This window comes from Aquarana catesbeiana, linkage group LG01 (assembly GCF_042186555.1).
Source record: "Aquarana catesbeiana isolate 2022-GZ linkage group LG01, ASM4218655v1, whole genome shotgun sequence".
NCBI classification, from domain to species: domain Eukaryota; kingdom Metazoa; phylum Chordata; class Amphibia; order Anura; family Ranidae; genus Aquarana; species Aquarana catesbeiana.
The window spans coordinates 574,533,798-574,556,374 of record NC_133324.1 but is presented as its reverse complement, the minus strand read 5'-3'; the positions used below and the strand labels follow the sequence as shown (position 1 = coordinate 574,556,374).

Below are 22,577 nucleotides of genomic sequence, written 5' to 3'. Positions count from 1 at the left end.
ATTAGCCTGCTGGATTCTCTTGCAATTATCACTAGCAGCTGCTATAGCCACTGGCAATAACCACAGTCTTCTCCTGGAGGGAGCGGCTTCCCCCGCCTTCCCCTGCCCCCCACCAGGAGAAGGCAATGTCTCGGCAGGAGAGATTCCCGCATCAACATTATCTGTGTTGATGGGGGAATCAAGCTAATTTCTTTCCTGCAAGCCATGGTTGCAGGAAATAAATTCACTCTGTGTATGGCCAGCCTTAGAGGCACTGTGTTGTCCACTATAGGAAGTAGGGAGTTTACTAGATTTCTAGCAGATCAACAAGCACGTTTCTGCTTTTTTAGTATTTTTACGAAGGGTAGAACATGGGGAAATGGGCATGTATTACAAGAATGTATTGACTATGATTTTTTTTTTTTCATTTTGCCCAGACATACATGTGGATGCTAAATACTAATGGCTATACTGTTACATCTACTAATGGAAACACAACTAATTCTGCAGCATCCAGTTACCACTTTAAAAAAAAATTCTTGTTTTCCTTTCCTTTAAGCTAAGTTGCCTGGATGTCTGTCTTTGTTTTTAATAAATGGAGATTTACAGTCCTGAGCTGGAACTGAGGCTCGATTATACGAAAAGTCAACCTAACATTTTTAATCCACAAGCCATATCTCAGTGATGTGCATTTCAAGCCTTGCCAGGTCAGTGCTATTAAGGGAGTTTGTAAGATATAAACTGGGGATAGACTGCCAGTTCACTTTAAATCTTATCATAGGAACATTTTGGATAGAGTCACAGTGCCCGAAAAGCAATCACATCAATTTCAACTTTTAACTGAAAGTTTTATATTCTTTTGGTCCACTTTAGAATACTAGTGAAGGGGAATGCCAAAGGATAAAAGCAGAGTTAGGCAGGATATCAGCCTCCAAATATGGTGCTGTGCTGCTTAGAATGATAGAAGGAATGTTGTATTTGCCTTAGAGCCCGATAGCTATGGTAAACCCTGCCAAATGAATGAAATCATTTCACTTGAGCTTTTAAAGATGTTAGTGTAATAATGCTTTAATTCCCCACAACAACGCTCTCCACGGTCTGCTCCAGAGGAAGCCATATGTGTATGTACTGTTGTGATATCTCCAGGTATTCAATGACTTTTTCCTTCTGCTTTTCATTATAGATGAGTACAAGCAGCGAAAAAAGTAGCTTAGAGAGGTAGCCTTACTGCATCTGTAGTCACTGGAAGTATTAATTTATTAAACCTTCAGGAAAAGTTGGACCATATTGTACAAAATTAATACAATATGTCCTTCCATTTCCTTATCTAGGAATATATTCCATATAGAAGGTAAAAAAGTGCAGTAATAATGACAACATTTTTGCATCAACACTGCTAATACTACTGCTACTATCCAAACACTATAGTCTGCTGAAAAATGCTTTACAAATACAATTTATATACAATATAATTATTAGTCATATGGTAAAAATGCAATCTTTTTCATATGAAAACAAAGAAAACAATCAGGAATTGGAATATTATTGTCTTAGCTACACACAGACTTCCAGTTTAGCTAGGGAGGAAGGTGGGATGGTTAAGGGATACAATGGGAAAGAGAAAAGGGTCATACTTTAAGGTCAAAAAGGATCATCAAGGATCACTTTTGAATTTCCTAAAGGCCTATTCTACGAAATAGTTATATTTAGTAATAATAGTAAGGAGGAATGACCCTAACACAATTGCCTGTAAAATGTTTTCTTTCTTTTCTCCTTGTTAATAAATGCATACATGCATATATGCAAATGCATATGGAAAATCAAGCAAAACCCAGTGACAGTTCTGATTGGGCAAATGGCTAACCCAGGTTTGCTATAGCCATTATAGGGTTAAGTGGGGGATTGTCCTACCAGGTAAATGTTCTGGGTATGCCAGCTAATGGGTTTTTACCTTAATGCATTCTATGCAGATTAAGGTAAAAAACCTTCTGGGTGCCGCTCCCCCCCAGCCCACCCATATACTTACCTGAGCCCCATCTCCATCCAGCAATGTGCATGAGAGCAGCAGTTCTCCTGAATCTCTCTCTCCTTATCAACTCACATAGCAGTGGGTGCCATTGGCTCCTGCTGCTGTCAATCACTGCCAGTGAGCCAATAAGGAGATAGCGGGGGGCAGGGCTGAGTCGGGCTCTGTGTGTGAATGGACATTATCCATTCACGGGAGCACATCTCGGAAGGGAGTCTGCTCCGGTGACCCCATAGCAAGAGGCTTGCTATTGGGGGCTCTCGGCAGGGGGAGGAGCCAGGACCACACAGAGCAGATAAGTATGACATATTTTATTTAATTATAACCTTTAGAATCACTTTAATATCCTAGTCCAGGCTTTCTCAACCCTTTTATCCCAGAGGAAACCTTGAAAATAATTTTTACATCTCAGGGAACCCTTGCTAAAACATATTTTTTGGAGATCAGTGGAAAGAATTCCATTTACATTGGTGATCAGTGGGAAGTATTTCCCCCTTACAGTGGTGATCAGAACATCCCCCTTACAGACATTTTAAAAGTGTATTGCCACTGGCTCTGCAAAGTGCCATTGGCCCTGAATATATGTAGGCAGCATCAGATGGAGGTCAATCAGCCACATCCGAAACCCTAGAAAACTCTGAAGGAACCCTAGTGTTCCACAGAAATCGGGTTTACAATTGCTGTCCTGCTCTGTTGCTATGATCCTGTTTGCAAGGTTTGGATCTGGTCATATACTGTACATGTTTGTCCTAATAGTATTTTTATTAAATTAATGGGGATATATAGCCTTTTCAATGTTTTTGAGACTTTTTCATGTTTAAAATGTAGAGTTTTAAAAATTACTTTAAGGTAAACACTGAAATAATAACTAGTATTTTGTAGTTTGGCAAGCTGTCCAGTACTCTTAAAGGAAACAGAAGGTCCTGATATGATATACACTTTAAATCAGTGAAATAATAAGACAGTTTGAGACTGGAGTATATTTGCTTTTACATTGGTGGTCAATGGGAGAAGGAACCCTTTACAGATCGTTGAAAATACATGATACTTTTCTTTAAAAAAAGTCATTGTATCCTCAAAGTGTATCATCCTACACACCAGACAGTGGTGTACATTTACCCCCTTCTCAGAACACTAGGCAATTGCTGAAGTGAACTAGGCTTTTCCATCTCCTCTACTAAACTTACATGTAAGCAACCCAACGAGCCTTAAGCCTTTCCTGTTTTGTACTGGGACTCCAGCTCACTACACTCTTCAGGGTAAAGACCCCTGACATCCTCATTCTGTAGCTTCTAACCTCAATATTACTAAATCTCAGTGATTTGTATTAGTACTGGAGTGCTGGAGGTGCCCACACTCTAGTCTCCACACTAAATTTTCTCATAATCTTACTGATTTATAGTGTGAATTGTATTAGGACCTGCTGTTTCCTCCAGAGGACTGGACAGCTTGTCAAGCTACAATATAATTGGTAGTGTGTGTGTATGTGTGTGTGTGTGTGTGTGTGTGTGTGTGTATGTGTGTAAAAGATCAGGAACAATGGGTTCAGTATTTTAAGACACTTGAACTAAGTGGGATTCCACAGGAGGTCGATGCACTGTGTGTTGAGACTCCATTCCAATTAAAGGTCAGTTCTATCCAAAATAAATTATATATATTTTTCCTTACACTACGTCATAGTTTGATCTATCCCCGGCTAGCCTAGTTAGTTAGCAGATAGCAGTGCTTTCATTTTTTTTTCCTGTGGTTTCATGTGAAGTTATTCTGTATGAACTAATCGTCTTGCCTTGTGGATTACTCTATATTTAGGTCCAGCCTGTCTCTACTGTGCATAAAATTTTTTAGCACAAACCTATATTCTAGGTTTTACAGATGTGCTTTCTGGTGATATACTATAGTTTTAGTAAAATGGAAAACAATTTGTTTCAAAATCATATAAACATGTCATTACATATTTATACTCTGTTTCATTTTATCATCATCACTTACTTCATTGCAGGTAATTGACTAAATGGCTTGAAACTCTATTATAACAGAATCTTTTGGCTTTACATTTACATGAGAAACCTTGAAAACACAATATAAATCCATATATTTATTTTATATAGACACAATCTAGACAAATCTTATAGCATAGATTTTGTTTAGATACATCATTAATGAACATGTTAATATGCCAGTCTAGCATCTGAAAGATTGCAGCTGTTTTCTTATGAAATGGATAACTATCACATTGGCAGCCTTCTCCCAGCTTGTTCTTGTGTCTGATTATTACCCATATAAGGGGTTTTACAGGAAGTATACCCCAAGGTCTGTTCTACCATATTACAACATTTCTCTATTGTTTTTTTTTGTTATAATGAATTTGTTCCCACACATCCTCTAGCAGTGCTCATTAAAATGTCAAATCATTTGCAAGCCATAAAAAGATTTCCAAGCAAAGTTAAATAAATCTCTGTGTTTATTTTCTGTTGATATGATGTTGCCAATGTACATAAGTCCATGATCAATTTGCAGTGAATCTTGACATGACTGGAGGTTTCATATCAGGTTCAGCAACTAGTTGTATCAGTTTTTTATGAGTACTGTATCTGTCTCTTTATCGTAGTACATTTAAATGATAATACAGGCTTGGGTTTATAGGGGTTATAACATTTTCTGCTTTATTAAGTAGGGCACTTTGGAGAGCAGTGCTGAAATGCAAAGTTTAGTAATCCTTTTCAACCAGTCAGAAATAGTTTCTTAATTGGGCTAATGATGGTAAACTGAAATCGAATTGATTGCTGTATGTTACAGCATTGTACACAGCATCATCAATCTGGATATACAGTATAGCAGATGATAGGCTGCTATCATTTAGTACAGGGGTCTCCAAACTTTCTAAACAAAGGGCCAGTTCACTGTCCTTCAGATAGTAAACTGCCCAGATTGTGACCAGCTCAAGTAGAAAATGTCCAAGAATCAGTGGAAGCAAACAATACCTTAATCTTGGTGGTCATTGGGAGTAAAACAATTACATAGTGCCTGTGGTCAACATGAGGTGGAATAATGCCCCACCATTGGCATTAGTTGGGGAAATAGTGCTGCATCTTTGGTATTAGTTGGAGGAATAGTGCCCCATCATTGGCATTAGTTGGGAGAACAGTGCCCCATCATTGGTATTAGCTAGAGGAATCGTGCAACATCATTGGTATTAGTTTGAGGGATTGTGCCCCATCATTGATATTAGTTGGAGGAATAGTGCCCCATCATTAGTATTAGCTTGAAGAATAGTGTCAATCATTAGTATAAGTTAAAGCAATTGTGTCCCATCACTGGTACTGGTTGAAAGAATGGTGCCCCATTCATTGGTATCAGTGGGATGGATAGTGTCTCTTTCTGTCAGTGGCAGGAATTATGCCCCCAGTGGGAGGAGTAGTGCCTCTTTGCTAAAGGTATTTTATTGCCTATAACCCAGTCTAGGTCATAGAAATAGCTATGCAATCAGATAAACATTGTACTAAAAATTTCCGATGTCCGTGTCTTGCTTCCACTTTCTTTTTACATCTGTGTAAAAATGTTATTATATCTTTTCAGTGTACAGCTTGTATAACAGTGTAAACTTGCTGTCCCCTCAAGATAACTTAGCACACAGCCATTAATGTCTAAACCTCTGGCAACAAAAGTGAGTACACCCCTAGGTGAAAATGTCCAAATTGGGCCCAATTATCCATTTTCCCTCCCTGGTGTCATGTGACTCGTTAGTGTTGCAAGGTCTCAGATGTGAATGGGGAGCAGGTGTGTTAAATTTGCTCAACGTCATATCCAGAGCTTGTCTTTGAGAAATAGACGTATGAGTGCTGCCAGTATTGCTGCAGAGGTTGAAGGGGTGGGGGGTCAGCCTGTCAGTGCTCAGTCCATACGCCGCACACTGCATCAAATTGGTCTGCATGACTGTCGTCCCAGAAGGAAGCCTCTTCTAAAGGTAATGCACAAGAAAGCCTGCAAACAGTTTGCTGAAGACAAGCAGACTAAGGACATGGATTACATGACCTGTGGTCTGATGAGACCAAGATAAACTTATATGGTTCAGATGGTGTCAAGCATGTGTGGCGGCAGCAAGGTGAGGAGTACAAAGACAAGTGTGTCTTGCCTACAGTCAAGCATGGTGGTGGGAGTGTCATGGTCTGGGGCTGCATGAGTTCTGCCGGTGTTTTGTCAAATTTGACAACCCGTCAAAAGCTCCAGCCACGTCACTTACGGTTTATTTAAACCATCAGTAATTGGAGATTTTGATGAATTGCTGTTTGGACACAACACCGGTAACTGAATACAGTCCGGTACAGGAAGATTTAGCTGTTTTGATAGCACAGCAGCTACTGAGGACAAAGTTGACGTGGACTTGGAGGCGGCCATTTTGTTGGCTAGTATCGGAGCAGAGTAACAATTTCTGCTCATATTATCGTGCACCAGACTATAATCAGTTGCCGGTGTTGGGTCCAAACAGCAGTTCGTCAAAATCTCCAATTAGTGATGGTTTAAAGGAACCGGAAGTTAAATAGTTGGAGTTTCTGATGAGTTGACTTTTTTGACAGAACACCGGCACTGGGAAGCTACAGTTCAGTGAGGGAACCATGAATGCCAACATGTACTGTGACATACTGAAGCAGAACATGATCCCCTCCCTTCAGAGACTGAGCCGCTGGGCAGTATTCCAACATGATAACGACCCCAAACACACCTCCAAAACAACCACTGCCTTGCTAAAGAAGCTGAGGGTAAAGGTGATGGACTGTCCAAGCATGTCTCCAGGCCTAAACTCTATTGAGCATCTGTGGGGCATCCTCAAAACGGAAGGTGGAGGAGCGCAAGGTCTCTAACATCCACCAGCTCTGTGATGTCATCATGGAGGAGTGGAAAAGGACTCCAGTGGCAACCTGTGAAGCTCTGGTGAACTCCATGCCCAAGAGGGTTAAGGCAGTGCTGGAAAATAATGGTGGCCACACAAAATATTGACACTTTGGGCCCAATTTGGACATTTTTCACTTTGGGGTGTACTCACTTTTGTTGCCAGCGTTTTAGAAATTAATGGCTGTGTGTTGAGTTATTTTGAGGGGACAGCAAATTTACACTGTTATACAAGCTGTACACTCACTACTTTACATTGTAGTGTCATTACAAAGTGTAATTTCTTCAGAGTTGTCACATGAAAAGATATAGTAAAATATTTACAAAAATGTGAGGGGTGTACTCATATATATATATATATATATATATGTATATATATCAGTGTACAGTCCAATAGGCATTGGAGTTAGACCCTGAGGACACTGAGGGGTGTGGCTGTTACTCAGCTCTGCCAGTATAGAGCACTTCAATGTGAGGGCTTAAAGCAGCTAATTAAGTGCAAAAAGGGATATTAAGGCAATTCCTAGTTAACATAAATTGGGTGTTAAAGTACTAACATATGACTATGGTCATATACCATATATGGTAGCCAATCAGCTTCTAACCTCAGCTTGTTCTATTAAGCTTTGGCAATATAACCTGGAAGCTGATTGGTTTATATGCAGATCTGCGCCAGATTTTGCACTCTTCAGCCTTAGTTAATAACCCCCCCTGTGTATTCTGTAAACTTGTTGACCAATTTATACAAACCAAAAAAGAAAAGTGCTGTACAATTAATTATCTTTCATTTTTCTCTAAACAGATGAAGTGAAATTTCTGTTTGGTTGCTATGAACTATACACATAATTTCTGTTTGCACTGTTACAAAATAATCCAATAAATCTACCTTTTTATGCATTTTTTTTCTTATTCTTATTTTTATTATCTGTTGAATAAATGTTTCTCATTTAATGGTTTCAGGGAATACGCTTTGATCCAGAAATTCCTCAGACGTTACGGCTCGAGTTTGCAAAAGCAAATACAAAGATGGCCAAGAGCAAACTTGTGGGAACCCCAAATCCCAGCACACCTCAGCTGAACAATGTACCTCAGTTTATCTCCAGGGATCAGTGTAAGTTTTATATTTCTTTTTATGAGATTCATACTGGATTTTAAACGCATTTTGGGTAGGATAATTCGTTTAGGGGGGAATGTATTTAAAGTACGAAGGCTTGTTGGTAGGCAGCCCTCTGTGTCTGCCATGTGCCCACAGTTGTGTCTGCAGCCCACTGTCCAAACCAGAATTAGGTTCATAGCACCTTGTGCACCTACTCTGATGAAAAACACAAATCTGTCACCTTTGTATTATTTCCACTATACACAGTGCAAGATCTGACAGGAATAAAACGTTTCTGCATTCCCCTACAACACCCAATCAGATGTATTCTTAAATTTCCATTATGGACATTATAATAATCACTGACTTGGTCTTTGATATAGCCTTCTGTTTTAGTGACAGAATAGGGATGTTTATAATATTGATATCTTTGTGCTGCTAGCTAGTGATGTTTCTAGACCAGTGCCTGCAGTATCAGGGCTGTTCTCACCACCATCCTAATCTCAGACCATGCTGGGATTTTTTTCTACCCATCATTTTGATCATTTTTTTATTGAAGAGTGAAATGTAGCAGACTTCACTGCTTTCATCCCCCGTCGCTCCTGTGCAAACATTAGAACTTAGCTGTAAGAGATGGCAGAAACTATGCTACATTGCCTGGCAGTGGAGATGGCACTTAGCTACACCCTGAAGGTGTACTTATGAAGATAGGAGTGTAGCCACCTGCAGCACCATATAGAAATTTTAGCCAAGAGTTTGATTTTAGGAACTGTTCCCTACATAATGTTAGCATTGCACTGATTGATTTTAATTGTTTTGTTTATTATTACAGATATTTATATGGCACCAGCTATTTACACAGTGCTTTACAATTTTTGTACATTTACAGTCCCTGTCCTCAAAAAGTTTATAATCTAAGGTACCTACCTCACATGCACACACTAGGACCAATTAACCTACCAGTATGTCTTTGGCGTGCAGAAGGAAATCCACACCAAACACAGGCAGAGCATGCAAACTCTATGCATGTAGTGTCCTGATTGAGATTTGAACCAAGGCCCCCAGTGAGTAAGTAAGGCAAAAGTGCTAACCCCTAAGTCACTGTTTCACCCCTGTACCTAAGCCTAGTACACACGGGCTGAATATGGGCGGCATCGGCTGACGCAATAGAAACTGGCTGACATTCGGCCCATGTGGACTCCAGCTGGTCCGTCAGTAGCCGGCTGTTCGGCAAACCGAAAAAGACCGAACAAGGTCTGCCGAGCGGCTCCTGATCAGCTCTCTCAGCCAATGGCTGAGAGCGCTGACCGGAGTGTTCTGGTAGGGGGACCGTCCTCCTGTCAGAACACACTAGAACAGTGGAGGACATTAGATAGTTAGTACAACGGCTCCTTCTAAACTGTCAATTTATTTTCGTTCAGCCCACTGGGTTGAACAAAAATAAATGAATAGTGTGCACTAGGCTTTATACTTTAGTACTAGTGTTCCCTGTATAGAAGGCTGACCAATTTTACTTGCAGCGTGGAGTTCTCTTCAGAATGTAGCATTATTTCCTGGATTGTATTAAAATAATTTCCCTTTACCCCTCAAGTTACTCTTTAGCACACAGTTGGGGTGTTTTTAGTTGCTTTTACTTGTCTGTTGCTACTTATGGTGGGAAGTAGGCAAAGTTCATGTTTGCTCAGTGCACAGCTTCATTAACCTGGACACTGTATATAATATGTAAGAAGGCTGGCTGGAGGCTATCCTGTATTTGTAGGAGTCTGAGGGGTATATATGCCTCCTTCTCTGTCGGATCCGGCGTTGGCCTCGCATTCAGGGTGCAGGGTCACAGCCGACACACGTCACTCCCGGTTTCTTGGCAGAGTGGTCGTCGGCTGCAGCAGTCTCGTGGCAGTTCCTCTCCCGGTGCTCACGCCGGGCATCATTGGGGGGGCGCCCACCCACCTACCTACCTACTTCTCCTGGGCTCATGCCAGCATCCTAGAAGGGGGCCGCTACCCGTCCACCGATTTCTCCCGGTGCTCATACAGCATCATCAAGGGGGGCCACCCTGCACGCCTCTTCCGGTGCGACCTGCCATCCACCCACTTCTCCTCCCGGGCTCACGCCGGCATCATCAAGGGGGCCACCCGCACATCCACTTCTCCGGGCTCACGCTGGCATCATGGGGGGGCGTCCACCCACTTCTCCGGGCTCACGCCGATATCATGGGCCCGCCAAAGGTAGCTAGATTACAGGCTTTCATTGCAGTTTTCAAGAATTCTCTCAAAATACAAGAAACATGCAAATGTTGGTAAAAAGCAAGGGTAGAAAGCAGTATCCACACAGTATGCCAGCCATACAGCTGACTAGCAATGGGCAAATCATTAGTCACTTTATATATGCTATTTAAGCTGAAGTAACAAACTTTTTTATCAAGTGTGCTTCTGTCATAAGCATGTTCTGTCATAAGCATGTTCTGTCGTAGCGTGTCCAGTCATAGCGTGTCCAGTCAGCATGTTACAATCATAGAGTGTTCAGTCAGCATGTTCCAGTCACAGCATGTTCCAGTCACAGCATGTCCAGTCAAAGCAGTTCTGTCAGCGGTTCTGCCATAGAGTGTTCAATCAGAGCGGTGCTGTCATAATGGTTCTGTCATAGTGGGTTCATGTCACAGCAGTTCTGTCATAGCGGATCAGTCACAGCAGTTCTGTTTTAGTGGTTCTGTCTTATCGGTTTCTGTCATAGCAGGTCCATCATAGTAGTTCTGTCAAAGCGTGTGCTGTCATAGCGGGTGCTCTCACAGCAAGTTTTGTCATAGAGGGTGTTGTCATAGCGTGTTCAGTCATAGCAGGTGCTGTCATAGCATGTTCAGTCATAGCATGTTCAGTCACAGCGTGTCCAGTCAGAGTGGTTCTGCCATAGCGTGTTCAGTCAGAGCGGTGCCATGTCATAATGGTTCTGTCATAGCGGGTTCTGTCACAGCAGTTCCGTTATAGCGGATCAGTCACATCGGTTCTGTTTTAGCGTGTTCTGTTTTAGCGGTTCTGTCATAGCGTGTTTCTGTCATAGCGGTCATGTCATAGCATGTTCTGTCATAGCGGGTCGGTGCCATGCAGTTACGGCATTCACAAACAGCCGTTTCATCTTCGATTGTTTCCATGTCTCATCATACCTTTCGTTCAGGTTTCTTTGTATACCTGGGTTTAGTTAGCTAGTGCTCACATCTCAGGATCTGTCAGGTCTACAGATCCATACGGCCTGAGGTCTTGTTTTTAAATGATTGTTGACCACAATCTTCTCGCCCGTATACCACATGTCATACGATGCACGTTGCATTTCATTACACCTGTATGGCTACCCACTACGGCCCGTGGATTCACTAGCCCTGAGTGTTAGTTTTAATTACCTGTCTCTATGCTGCAGGTTACTCAGGCTCACTTACTTTACACACTAGGGTGGGGGCCGTCATCAGGGTCATTCAGGCGCTATGGTCTTGTCATTACTGCTTATGTCCTCATACTCAGGTAGGCACAGAGCGGTGGTATTCTGGTTGTATGTCTGGTTGTCTGTTGTCATTTTCTCTAGGTTGTGTTTCCGTGGGTTTGGGCATGCGGCACGTTTTAGAAGCAACTAATTCATGTTCATCCCTTCGACCTCATGTGGGGGTTCAGAGCATGGTAGCACACCGTCATTAAGGAGTTGGTCCATACTCAAGCACACAGCGGAGCTTTGTCACAGGGGTTTTCCTTTCTCGGCCACAGCCAGGACGGCAGTACGCTTCGGATAGTTTCCAATTCTGTCCCAGCTACTCTTATCTACCAGCGTGGAACATGTTCTAGGCATTATTCTTTAACACAGATTCATGTGGACTAATATGCTCTCCATGACCTGTTACGGTTGCAAGACAGGATAGACGTGATCGAAACTCACTCGGTCAGAGGCGGGGTGTCAGCGCACCCCCAGCTCCTGCTCTTCCTACATTCCTGCAGGCAAGTCAGCATCCCCCTAGTCCACCGGTCTTATCAACACTTCTGGTTCAATATGTCTGAGCCAAGTAATGTTCCTTGTCAGGGGCTGTGTGGGAATCTCCCATCCGGTCTTCAGACAGCCCCTGCTGGAAGAATTTTCAGGCCTGCACGCGGGGCTCATCACTATCTTGTCTGAGTCTTTTGTGTGTAGTATCTAAGTTTCAGCAGACAGTCATACTTCCGTTGCCAGTCAAGTTACTGGAGGTAGTAATTTCCAAGGGGGGCTTGGTCTGGTTCTTCACCTTCGTTCTGGCATTATGACACTTTGGCTGCCCTCTTTCCTGTGGAAACATTTTCATTGAAGTACTCGTCCGTGTATTTCACGATTCAACACTTGTTACAGTTGGGGGGGGGGGGGGGGTTATTGGCTATCCAAGCTGATATCACTAATGCTTAAAGCTACTTCCATCAGATCTGCCCTTTGGGAGGGCAAGATAAAGGTGCAGATGTCGATTCACCACTGGGCTTACCCTTGGGTCAAAAGCAGTCCTTGCTTTGAAACCTTTGCCAGCACTCCATTGGATTTTGGGTAAGTGCAGGGGGTCAGGGGTTAATTCATTCAGTTGATTTCCTTTTGCATGGAGACCCTGGTTACCGCCCAGGGATCTGCGGTCCCTCTCAGGGTGTGTGCTGAGCCAACGTCCCCTTGACAGCCCACATAGTGGTAGGTCCGGATATCATCATTATTCTGGGTTCAACTCTTGGCTCTAACCTCTTGATTGTGAGGTTGCCTGTGGAACTGCTCAGGTCAGACCATTCATTTTTTGTCTGACCCCAAGCCTGTTCCAAAAAGAGTCTGGCCCTCTTTCCGCTGTTCTGGACTCGGTTGTCAATTTACAAGCAGAAGCATGACCCGATTAAATCATGTGGGACCAGTTTTCCGCGTGTCTGGTATGGTTTCTCCATGTTTAACGATGCATATTGCCATAGCGTATTGGCCTCATCCGCCAACTCTATCGAACACATCCATCAGGTATCCAGCACTTTAGACCCCTGCAAACCCCTGCCAGTTTGTCCATTTTTGCGGCTCACCCTCTCAAAATTCCCCATACCAAGTATAGACAGGCCAGGGGTTTGTGGGAATGTCCCTGAACTACTTAACTGGTGTCGGTTTTTTGAAGTGTTCGATCTTCTCTGACATAATTTCGCAGGGGCTCCTCGGGTCATCCCTTGCTCCCTTTCCCCCGTGTATCCCCTCACTACAAGCAGTTCATTCTCATGTCTGGGTTTTCTCGGAAATCAGACTTAATCCAAATCATTTACGGGACATTTATTTGGGTTTTGGGCAGTTTTGCAGGTTTCAGGGGGTCCCTTCTTACCATCAATTCATGGGACATTGGTTTTCCTCCAGCTATAGCGGATACATACCAGATCCATATACTGAAGCCATGTGGACGCGTGCTACTTTACTAGACGGATTGTTACCTACCCTTCATCAAGCTTTCTCATCACACCTACTTTCATGTCTTTTGCCCTCTTTCAGGCATACTGACCAGCTAGGCCAAGGCACACCTCAAGCCTTGGTTGTTAGGGTATCGCATTTCCAAGTGAAGACTCTGACTACAAGTAAGAAGGCTGGCTGGAGGCTAGCCTGTATTTGTAGGAGGAGTCTGAGGGGTATATATCCCTCCTCCTCTGTCAAATCTGGCATTGGACTCGCATTCAGGGTTCCCAACCACACATTTCCCCCAAACCTTCATATATACTTATACACATTGTTCAATTTTCATATTCATACATTCAGGGTATGTCCTCTTTCACGCATACTGACCAGCTAGTCCAAGGCACACCTCAGGCCTTGGTTGTTAGGGTATCGCATTTCCAAGTGAAGACTCTGACTAGAAATATGAGTATATTCTGTTGTGTGATGCATCCTGTGTTTAGCACCCTCTGGTGACTATACTTGCCTTTACCACAACTCCCTTGCTGCTCTGATCCCCACCAGCACTTTTCAATATCATTGGGTATTATTGACCAGTAACTTTGCATCACCAATATATAACAAGGTGTGAAGGGGGTTTTTCTCTAACAGGTTTACCTTAAAGATAAATTGTTGCCAGGCTTTGGACATCAAAGTATGTACATATTCTTAACAAGTGGTAACAGAGATTTAATAAAAAACCTCAACCTCAATGAACTTAGCACACCATGCTTCTCTTCCCAGATCACCTGCTCCGTGTTTGCATTAGATATTAAAACCTGGAAGGCTGATGAGTCATTGCTTAAAGGGGAAGCAGGGGGAGCTGATCTAATGAGAGAACAACTTTACCACTTTTGCTTTAAACTTTGAGGATGAGGTACTCCACAGTACTTACAGCTCCAGAAGTCAGTCTGACCTTGTTTTAAAGCTCATTTATTGCTTCTTAAAAATATGTAAACATAGACGTCTATAAGCCGACCACAGGTTCATTTCAAAAAAGCTGGAAATGGTGCTTCTGCATTTAGCTGCATCCTTGCTAATTGATACATTTATAAGTATAAGCAGTTTTTAGCTAGATAACAGTTTGGGAATGGATGCTTTCTTGAGATTCAGCTAGAGCAGGGGTGTCCAAACTAAGACCCGTGGGCCAGATCTGGCCCACAACACGATTTTATCATCATCATTTTTCATATCCTCCATGTGCACAGATTGAGGATTCAGGTCAGCAGACACTGCCAATGGTCTCTGCTTTCCTGTGTAAGGGGGATGCTGATGAAGACCCTTATGCAATGGGGGACTCTGATAGGGACCCTGATATTTGATGGGTATTGTGATGTAATGGGGAATTTTATAGGGACGCTGATGTAAGAGGGACTCTGATGAGGACCCTAATGTAAAGGGGGACTTTGAATGGGGATCCTGATGTAAGTGGAACTCTGATGGAGATTCTGTTGTAAGGGGAACCTTGATATGAGGGGGGGGGGGCTCTGATGGGGACCCTCATTTATGGGGGGATATTTATTTATATAAAAAAAAAAGTTTGTGTGACCCTAATTCTGAAAGGTTTGTGAACTCCTGAGCTAAAGGAAGACACATGACAATAAAGACAGGAACAACAGGCTACCAATCATAAATTTCAAACTGTTTTCCCCTTTGCAAAGGTAGCCCATGGATTCTGCTTCATTCTAAGGTGCCTAATAGAAAAGCTGTTGTTCAGACCAACTTTAATCTCCAGGGGGTGGTGCCGGTGGAGCATCAAATGCTTACAGGAAGCTTCCACTGCAGTACAAATTTCAGGTTCAGTTTTATGTGTTAACAAACACCACTGTAATAGCTTCCAGCTTCTTCTCTTTATGCATTAAGACAACATTAAAAATGTATAAAACCAAAACCATTTATGCAGCTGATCAACTGTCTATAATAATGCCATAACAAACCAGTCAAAAGGTGGATAGAACAATACACTGCAAAATGTATGTTACATCTTTGAAAAGCATTTTGTATAAAATTACTAATGCACCAATACATGTCTTGTAACAGGACTAGGCCATCTGTAAAGGACTGGGAAAGGGAATTCTTGGCTCAAACAGTTTAGCCCTTCCTGACCAGAGCACTTTTTGCGATTCGGCACTGCGTCGCTTTACCTGACAATTGCGCGGTCGTGCGATTGTGACTCCCAAACAATATTGCTCAGCCGCTCCATTCTGCCAACGAATATGTGCTGACAGCGGTCGGCAAGTGGTTAAGTTATTTAAATCAAAATCATATTTTATTGCCTAGACCAGATAAATGGGGTAGATTTACTAAAGGAGCAGAAAATGTTCACTTAGCTTAGTCAATAAAGTCAAGCTGTTCTTACTTTGAATAGCCCATCATGTACACAGAATTAAAAAAACAAAACAGAACTTTGCCTTGCATGACTGAACTGAACTCAAGTTTTTTCACTTTATTAAGTGAATATCCTCTATACCTTCAGTAAAAATAACCCCACGTTGTTAAAAATGTTGAAGAACATTTTTACAAGAGTGCCGAAAATTATGTATACAAACTGGTTAATTGTACAAGGATATTCAAATGGCAACATTTAGGTGATAATAAATCTAACCTCTAGACCAGTGGTCCTCAACCTGGGGGTTGAATGGTGATTTGCCAGGGGTCACAGAATCCTGGGCTGTTCCTGAAGCCCACACTGCTCTCCCGACCTTTTTTCGGCGCCCAGCGGGGCTGTCCCTGGAGCCCGTGGCCGCCCACTCAGCCTCTTCAACACTACATGTGATTATAGTTGCCATTAAAAGTCCCCACTACAGTTCTCAGATCAGCAGATGACCTTGATCAAGAGCACCTAAGTTGGCTGATCAGAACTCCCCACTAACACTGCCACTCATCCCATTCCCCCCACCAAGGAGTAAGAGAAGGAATAAAAATAGAGAATACACGGAAGGGAGAAGAAAAGGGGGGGGGGGACAAAGAAAAAGGGAGAGAAAGAACAAGAAAGATGGTTAGAGAGAGGGGTGGGAAAAAAAAGAAATTAGGATAGAGAGAGATAAAAGGGAAAGAAAGGAGAACAAAGAAAAAGAGTGATACATCCTAAAATGTACCAGAAGGGGTTTTAATACTGCACAAGTGGAAGGGACTCAGGCAGCGCTAAATGTCCGTGGGTTAGAGGTGCAAATTACTTGCCTTGGGTGCTGACAACCCATGCTACGAAAATAATTTTACTGTTAGGGGCCCCCACAACTTGGTAAAATTTTTCAAGGGGTCATGGCACTAGTAGGTTATAAAAGACCCCAATCAATGTAGCTCTGTGCCCTGCAACCTATATTTTGTTTTGCGACTTCCATCTCCCCCAGTCATCAAAACAGGGGTTTTTTTTTTTTTTTTTTCATGAAAAAATGGACAGTTGGATATCTTATATATAAAACACCTTTTACATCTTTTGTACTGGCTCTTGCTTTATTGCTTTATGTTAAAACTGATATAGGCTAAGTTAAAGGAAATCTAGAGTCATAGCCAGTGGCAGAACAAGGTAATTCAGTGCCCAGGCCCCGAGCAGGGGGCAGAGCCAGTTGAAGCATGTGCAGCGCACCGAAACATATGTAATGGTTGCGGAGTGCACCAGTATTACACACACACACACACAGCCAATTATATTGCTTTGATGATGGCTTGGTTTACAGCCAATAAGGAGTAATAGCAATAATGGCTGCCCAAAGGTGATTTCTGAACAGTGTAAATGGAGTTTAAGAACTAGCTGAAGCTGACCTTGGCTTCTGTCAAATGGTCCTGCTGGAAATCCTCCTTTGATCAGCGGGCTGCAGCGCTGATCATTGTATTCTAATCAGTGGAGGAGTCCTGCTGTCAGAGTACAATAGCACAGGGGGGTTCTGAATCCACCTTGTTTGTGTGCATGCAGGGATCTATTCGTTTTTCTTCCAGCAGGCTGAACAAAAAAAAAAGAAGAATAGTGTGTACCCAGCTTTAGACAATGTGTCAGGGAAAACATTTGTCATTCTTAGCACTCCTGCACATGAACAGTAAAGGTGAGCATACACTTTAGAATCTGATTGTACAATTTCTGCACAATCTCCCTTCGATTTACCAAAACTTTGTGATATGAGGACAAACCTAAACAATTCATTATCCAATTAGTAGTATCCAATCAGGCAGGCCCTTGTACTACATAGTTGGTGGTAGATTCAAAAGTTATTGCCCAATTAGATTGTATAGTGAATGGTAAGCTGGCCATAGATGGATCAGTTTCTGATTGAAAAAAAAAACTGAGCTGATCCCCTCATCCACACAAGTGAGGTGGATGGAGGAATCCTCTCCACTGAAACATTGCATTGTGATAGTGCTCAGAATACATTGATTAGTGCTGCAGATCAAAGAAAAAAATTCCATTAAGTTGGTTTGAGAGAAGTTGATCATATTAGATTGACTTGTCTTTAGCAGGAATGGCCATAGATGGATTGAAGCTCACCTGGTCCTTGGTGAACCAGCTGAATTTCCATCCATGTCCAGACTTAGTAGCTCCTGTATAAAATCCCTGTTGTTTTCTGATGCCTGGGGAGCTGGGGAAATCACTAAGCCTCCATGTACATGAGTTGTTTAGGCCCATTCAGACATATGTGTCCTGTGCAGGGCTCTTTTGTACATTGTGTGCATCCCTGTGCCAGTGTACTATTAATTTCTATTGGGAACCAAACCTGCATGTCATATTAGAATACAGAGCCTGTGTGCATGCAACCTCATGTCTCAGTAGAAATGAATAGGGTGCAGGCACAGGGATGCACACAATGCTCATGCATCCCCATGCTGAAAAAAGACAGCCCTGCATGGGAGCCACATGTCTGCACCTCATCTTAAAAGGTCCTTAACCACTTCCCGCCCGGCCTATAACAGAATGAAGGCCGGGAAGTGGTTCTGTTATCCTGACTGGGCGTCATATGACGTCCAGCAGGATAACATGCCGGCGCGGTCCTGCGGGGGCGTGCAGCTTGGCGATTGAGAGTGCGGCGTGTCAGTCTGACACTCCGCATCTCCGATTGTAATAAGAAGCCTCTGACAGAGGCTTCTTACCACGTGATCAGCTGTGATCAATCACAGCTGATAATCGCGAGAACCAGGAAGTGTATTCCTCAGTTTGCGCTGACAGGGAGAGCCGATCAGCGGCTCTCCCTGTCAGAGGTTGGGGTCTATGCTGATAGTCAGCACACTGATTATCAGCACAGCCCCCATCAAATGTACCCATAAGCTGCCAATCGGTGCCCAGTCAGTGCCCCATCATAACCCCCTGCCAGTGCCCAATAAAGTGCCAATCATTGCCCACCACAGTGCAAATCAGTGCCCACCATAGTGCCAATCAGTGTCCATCACAGTGCCAATCAGTGCCCAGCATTAACAGCTGTCAGTACATGCCCAATCAGTGCTGCCCATCAGTGCCGTCTATTACTGTCCATCAATGCTACCTGTCAGTGCCAATCAGTGCTGCTTATTAGTGCCAATCAGTGCTGCTTATCAGTGCCAATCAGTGCTGCCGGGCAGTGCCCATCAATGCCGCCTGTCAGTGCCCATCAGTGCTGCCTGTCAGTGCCCATCAGTGCCGCCTGTCAGTGCCACCTATCGGTGCCCATTAGTGTTGCATATCAGTGCCGCCTATCAGTGCCCATCAATTCTACATATCAGTGCCTCCTCATCAGTGCCACCTCATCATGAGTGTCAACTCATCAGTGCCCGTCGGTGCTGCCTCATCAGTGCCGACTCATCAGTGCCCATCATTGAAGGCGAAAAAAAATTTTGATAACAGAAACAAAAAAAAAAAACGTTTTTTTTTTTAAAAAAGTCGGTCTTTTTTAGTTTGTTTAGCAAAAAATAAAAACCGCAGAGGTGATATAATACCACCAAAAGAAAGCTCTATTTGTGGGAAGAAAATGATAAAAATTTAGTTTGGGTACAGTGTTGTATGATCGCGCAATTGTCATTCAAAGTGCGACAGCACTGAAAGCTGAAAATTGTCCTGGGAAGGAAGGGGCCAAAGTGCCTGGTATTGAAGTGGTTCATAAAATACAGAATCAGAAAGAACAGTTGTCTTCACAGCTAGAACTGTGATATCATGCCTGAAAGGTTAGCTGTTAGCTGAGTAGTGGCAGCCTCAGCAGCACAGAGACAGAGGAGAGAGACACCACTCACTTTGCAGTAGGACTGGAGAGGGGTCACAACACAGAGGTCCAGAGCAGGGAGGAAAAAAAACAGGAGGCTAGGGGGTGGAGCTGGTGATGTCACACAGACATCAGGACACTCTGAAAGTAGGAGTGATAGAAATAAATGGAGAGGGGAAGGAGAAGCCGCTGTCCAGGCAAGCAGAGGAGCAGGGAAGCTGTATGTATCTAGAATCATAGGAAAGCATTGATATGCTTTCCCAACCACATGCACCCCACCCGCTCCACTCTACCATCGCTCAGGGACTAGTACATTGCATTGTGCAGGCAGGGGCGGGTGTAGTGCTACGATCTAGAATACACGCAGGAGCAAAGCCGCTCTTTGCCTACTCCGTTAGAGTGGGCACTCAGCAGCACATTCTGTGCTGGGGGTGATTACACAGGGCAGACAGCGCCCTCTTCCTCCAACTAAATCATTCCACCCAGGGCAGCTGCCCGTCCACCCCTAGTACCGGCCCTGGTCATAGCATACACCATTTTTAACATTTTATAACATCAACAGTGTAAGAACAATAGTTATAGTTGATAATCCAATATACGTTTACTTGAAAAATCTCCTTTTATGTTGTGAGTTCTGTCTGTCTGCTGGCCAGTGTGGCCACCTCTTTCCACAACTTCCTGGATTCCCTGCACGCCTTGCAGCTTCTCATCTGCTGTTTCCTTTCAGTTTCTAAAGACTACATATCCCATGGTACCTTGCTCCCTGCAAGCAGTGATTCCTCTACTGACTCCATCCCCGTGAAATGACTCATCTGAGCACCTCTGTGTAGTTTAGAAGGCAGGTTTTGTGAAATATGTGTCACAATTATTCAGATTAATAGGATTAGGCTAGAAATAATACACTCCTTGTTTCTCTAAAAAAAGCGATCTGCCATGGATCGCGTTTCAGAGTGCCGCTGTCAAAGCATCATGGTGGTGACATGTGAGCAGCCCCTTATATAATAATGACTTATATAATAAATGAAATGCAAAATGCACTCATGCAAAATACAAGTATGTGTAAAATTAATGTGGACTTAGCATCAGATATACAGTGGGACCTTGGATTATGAGCATAATACGTTCCAGAAGAATGCTTGTAATCCAAACCACTCGTATATCAAAGCGAGTTTCTCCATAGAAGTCAGTGGAAACTCAGATAATTCGTTCCACAGTGACTTCTATGGTATGCAGTACCACATGTGGCCAGAGGTGGGTGGCGCCGGAGATACTCGGAAACCACTCGGATGTAGTACTGCACACCGCAGAGGCTTGAATCCCGCTCATTTTGTGAGACAAAAATAATAGCTTGTATTGCGAAACACTCGTTAACCGCGTTACTCGCAATCCGAGGTATTATATACTGTGTATAAATGTAACATTTACAGGTTTACAAACTCACACAGAAATGACAGCACTCCCCTGACAATGCCTTCATCTGCTTTTCTTGAAGGATGGAGCCATCTTTGTTCTGGTATCATCCAGGATCAGCATCTACTTCCAGGCCTGAGATGCTGGCTCAGAGATGACCAGTCACATAAATCCTTGCGCTTGTGCAGTTCTCCTGCTGCAGCCTCCCATTGTGACTTGTTGTAAAGTTACAATGTTACATTGTGATTACTGAGAGAAGAGACTGAGGAAATGCTTCCTCTTGCCTGAAGCAGACAAATAACATCAGCTTAGAGTAGTCACTTTCCTGAGCCCAGGGTTAGCTTTTCAATGATAAAAGGTACCGCTTGAAAAAAATAATACTGTTGCAGTATGTTGTGACTTGTCAGGGATTTATTTATGGTCACTTGTAAAGTTACTAAAAGGTCCACTTTTATTATAGTAATGATAGAAAACTAGTCATAAAATACAAAATATATTAGAAAATATTATTATGCATCATATATGAGTAGCAAATGCTTGAGTTTTACATTCTCCTTGCAAAGCCAGATATTAAAGTATGGTCAGAAGGAATCTATTGCAAGCTGTTTTTTCTCCAAACTCATATCTCTGAGTACATGTGTAATCCTAACCAGAAAATTGCTGCATCATCTGAAGTCTTTGCTGGGGATAGCTTTGGTTTCCTCTCAGAATCCATAAACATACTGGTAGGCTATTTTCTTTCCATTCATAATTGACTCTTGTAGTCTGCATCACTTTCATAGAGACAGCAGACTATAGGCATCTTTGGGAGAAGTGCCAGATTAGATGGCTCAGTGCTGTCTGTAAAGCACAGAATATTTGTCTATTGGTTGAACTTAATGGACTTACGTTTCTCAACCTGACCAACTATGTAACCACGTTACCATATGTCATATATACAGTATATATGAGTGTAATAAAAAAAATATTGGTTTGATAAGCCCCTGACGATAGAGAAGGGGTGCTGAATATTTTTTTTCTGAGACCCCAAAAGATATGGCTTGCAAAAATACTGATTAACTTATAGGTCAAAGCTTAAAATCTCATTGAACCTATGAAAAACGCTCATTACATGCTATATAACAGAGTGCTCATACTTACAAAGCCACTAAAGCATTTGTTTTGTGTAGAATGAAATAAATACACATGGTTGAGACTGCCTTCAGCTGTCCCTCCCAGCTGATGTCCTCTATGGAACATGCTTAATTTCAGTTCCATTCTACATTTTTCATTTCCTCCATTTCCTTACTGTGCAGCCCACATTATTATTAAGTAAAACATGTGGGCATATAGACAGTGGTAAATGACAATCCCCTCCCTGCTCCTCCATATCCTCCTAATACTAAACACTATGGGGGTGTGGGATATAGTATGCTGATTGATTACATAAAAAGCTTAGTTTTATTATAAATCATCAATATATCAAATGTAATTGCTAATACCTGTAAAGTAAAAAAAAAAAAAGTGCCTTGGATGTAGATGCCATCTAAACAAAAATGAAGGCTAGTGTCAATCATCTTTGACCCCACCTACACCATGTTAAAGTGAG

At 42.7% G+C, this 22,577-nt stretch overlaps 1 protein-coding gene across 2 annotated transcripts in view; it reads left to right on the top strand.

Moving 5' to 3' along the window:
* Positions 1–22,577, top strand: part of RBPMS (RNA binding protein, mRNA processing factor) — a 256,714-nt gene that overhangs the window by 151,017 nt on the left and 83,120 nt on the right. For both annotated transcript variants that reach the window (XM_073597687.1, XM_073597680.1), the window contains exon 5: positions 7,853–8,003. In XM_073597687.1, the coding sequence (XP_073453788.1) occupies positions 7,853–8,003 (151 nt within the window). The remainder of the gene's footprint in view (positions 1–7,852; positions 8,004–22,577) is intronic.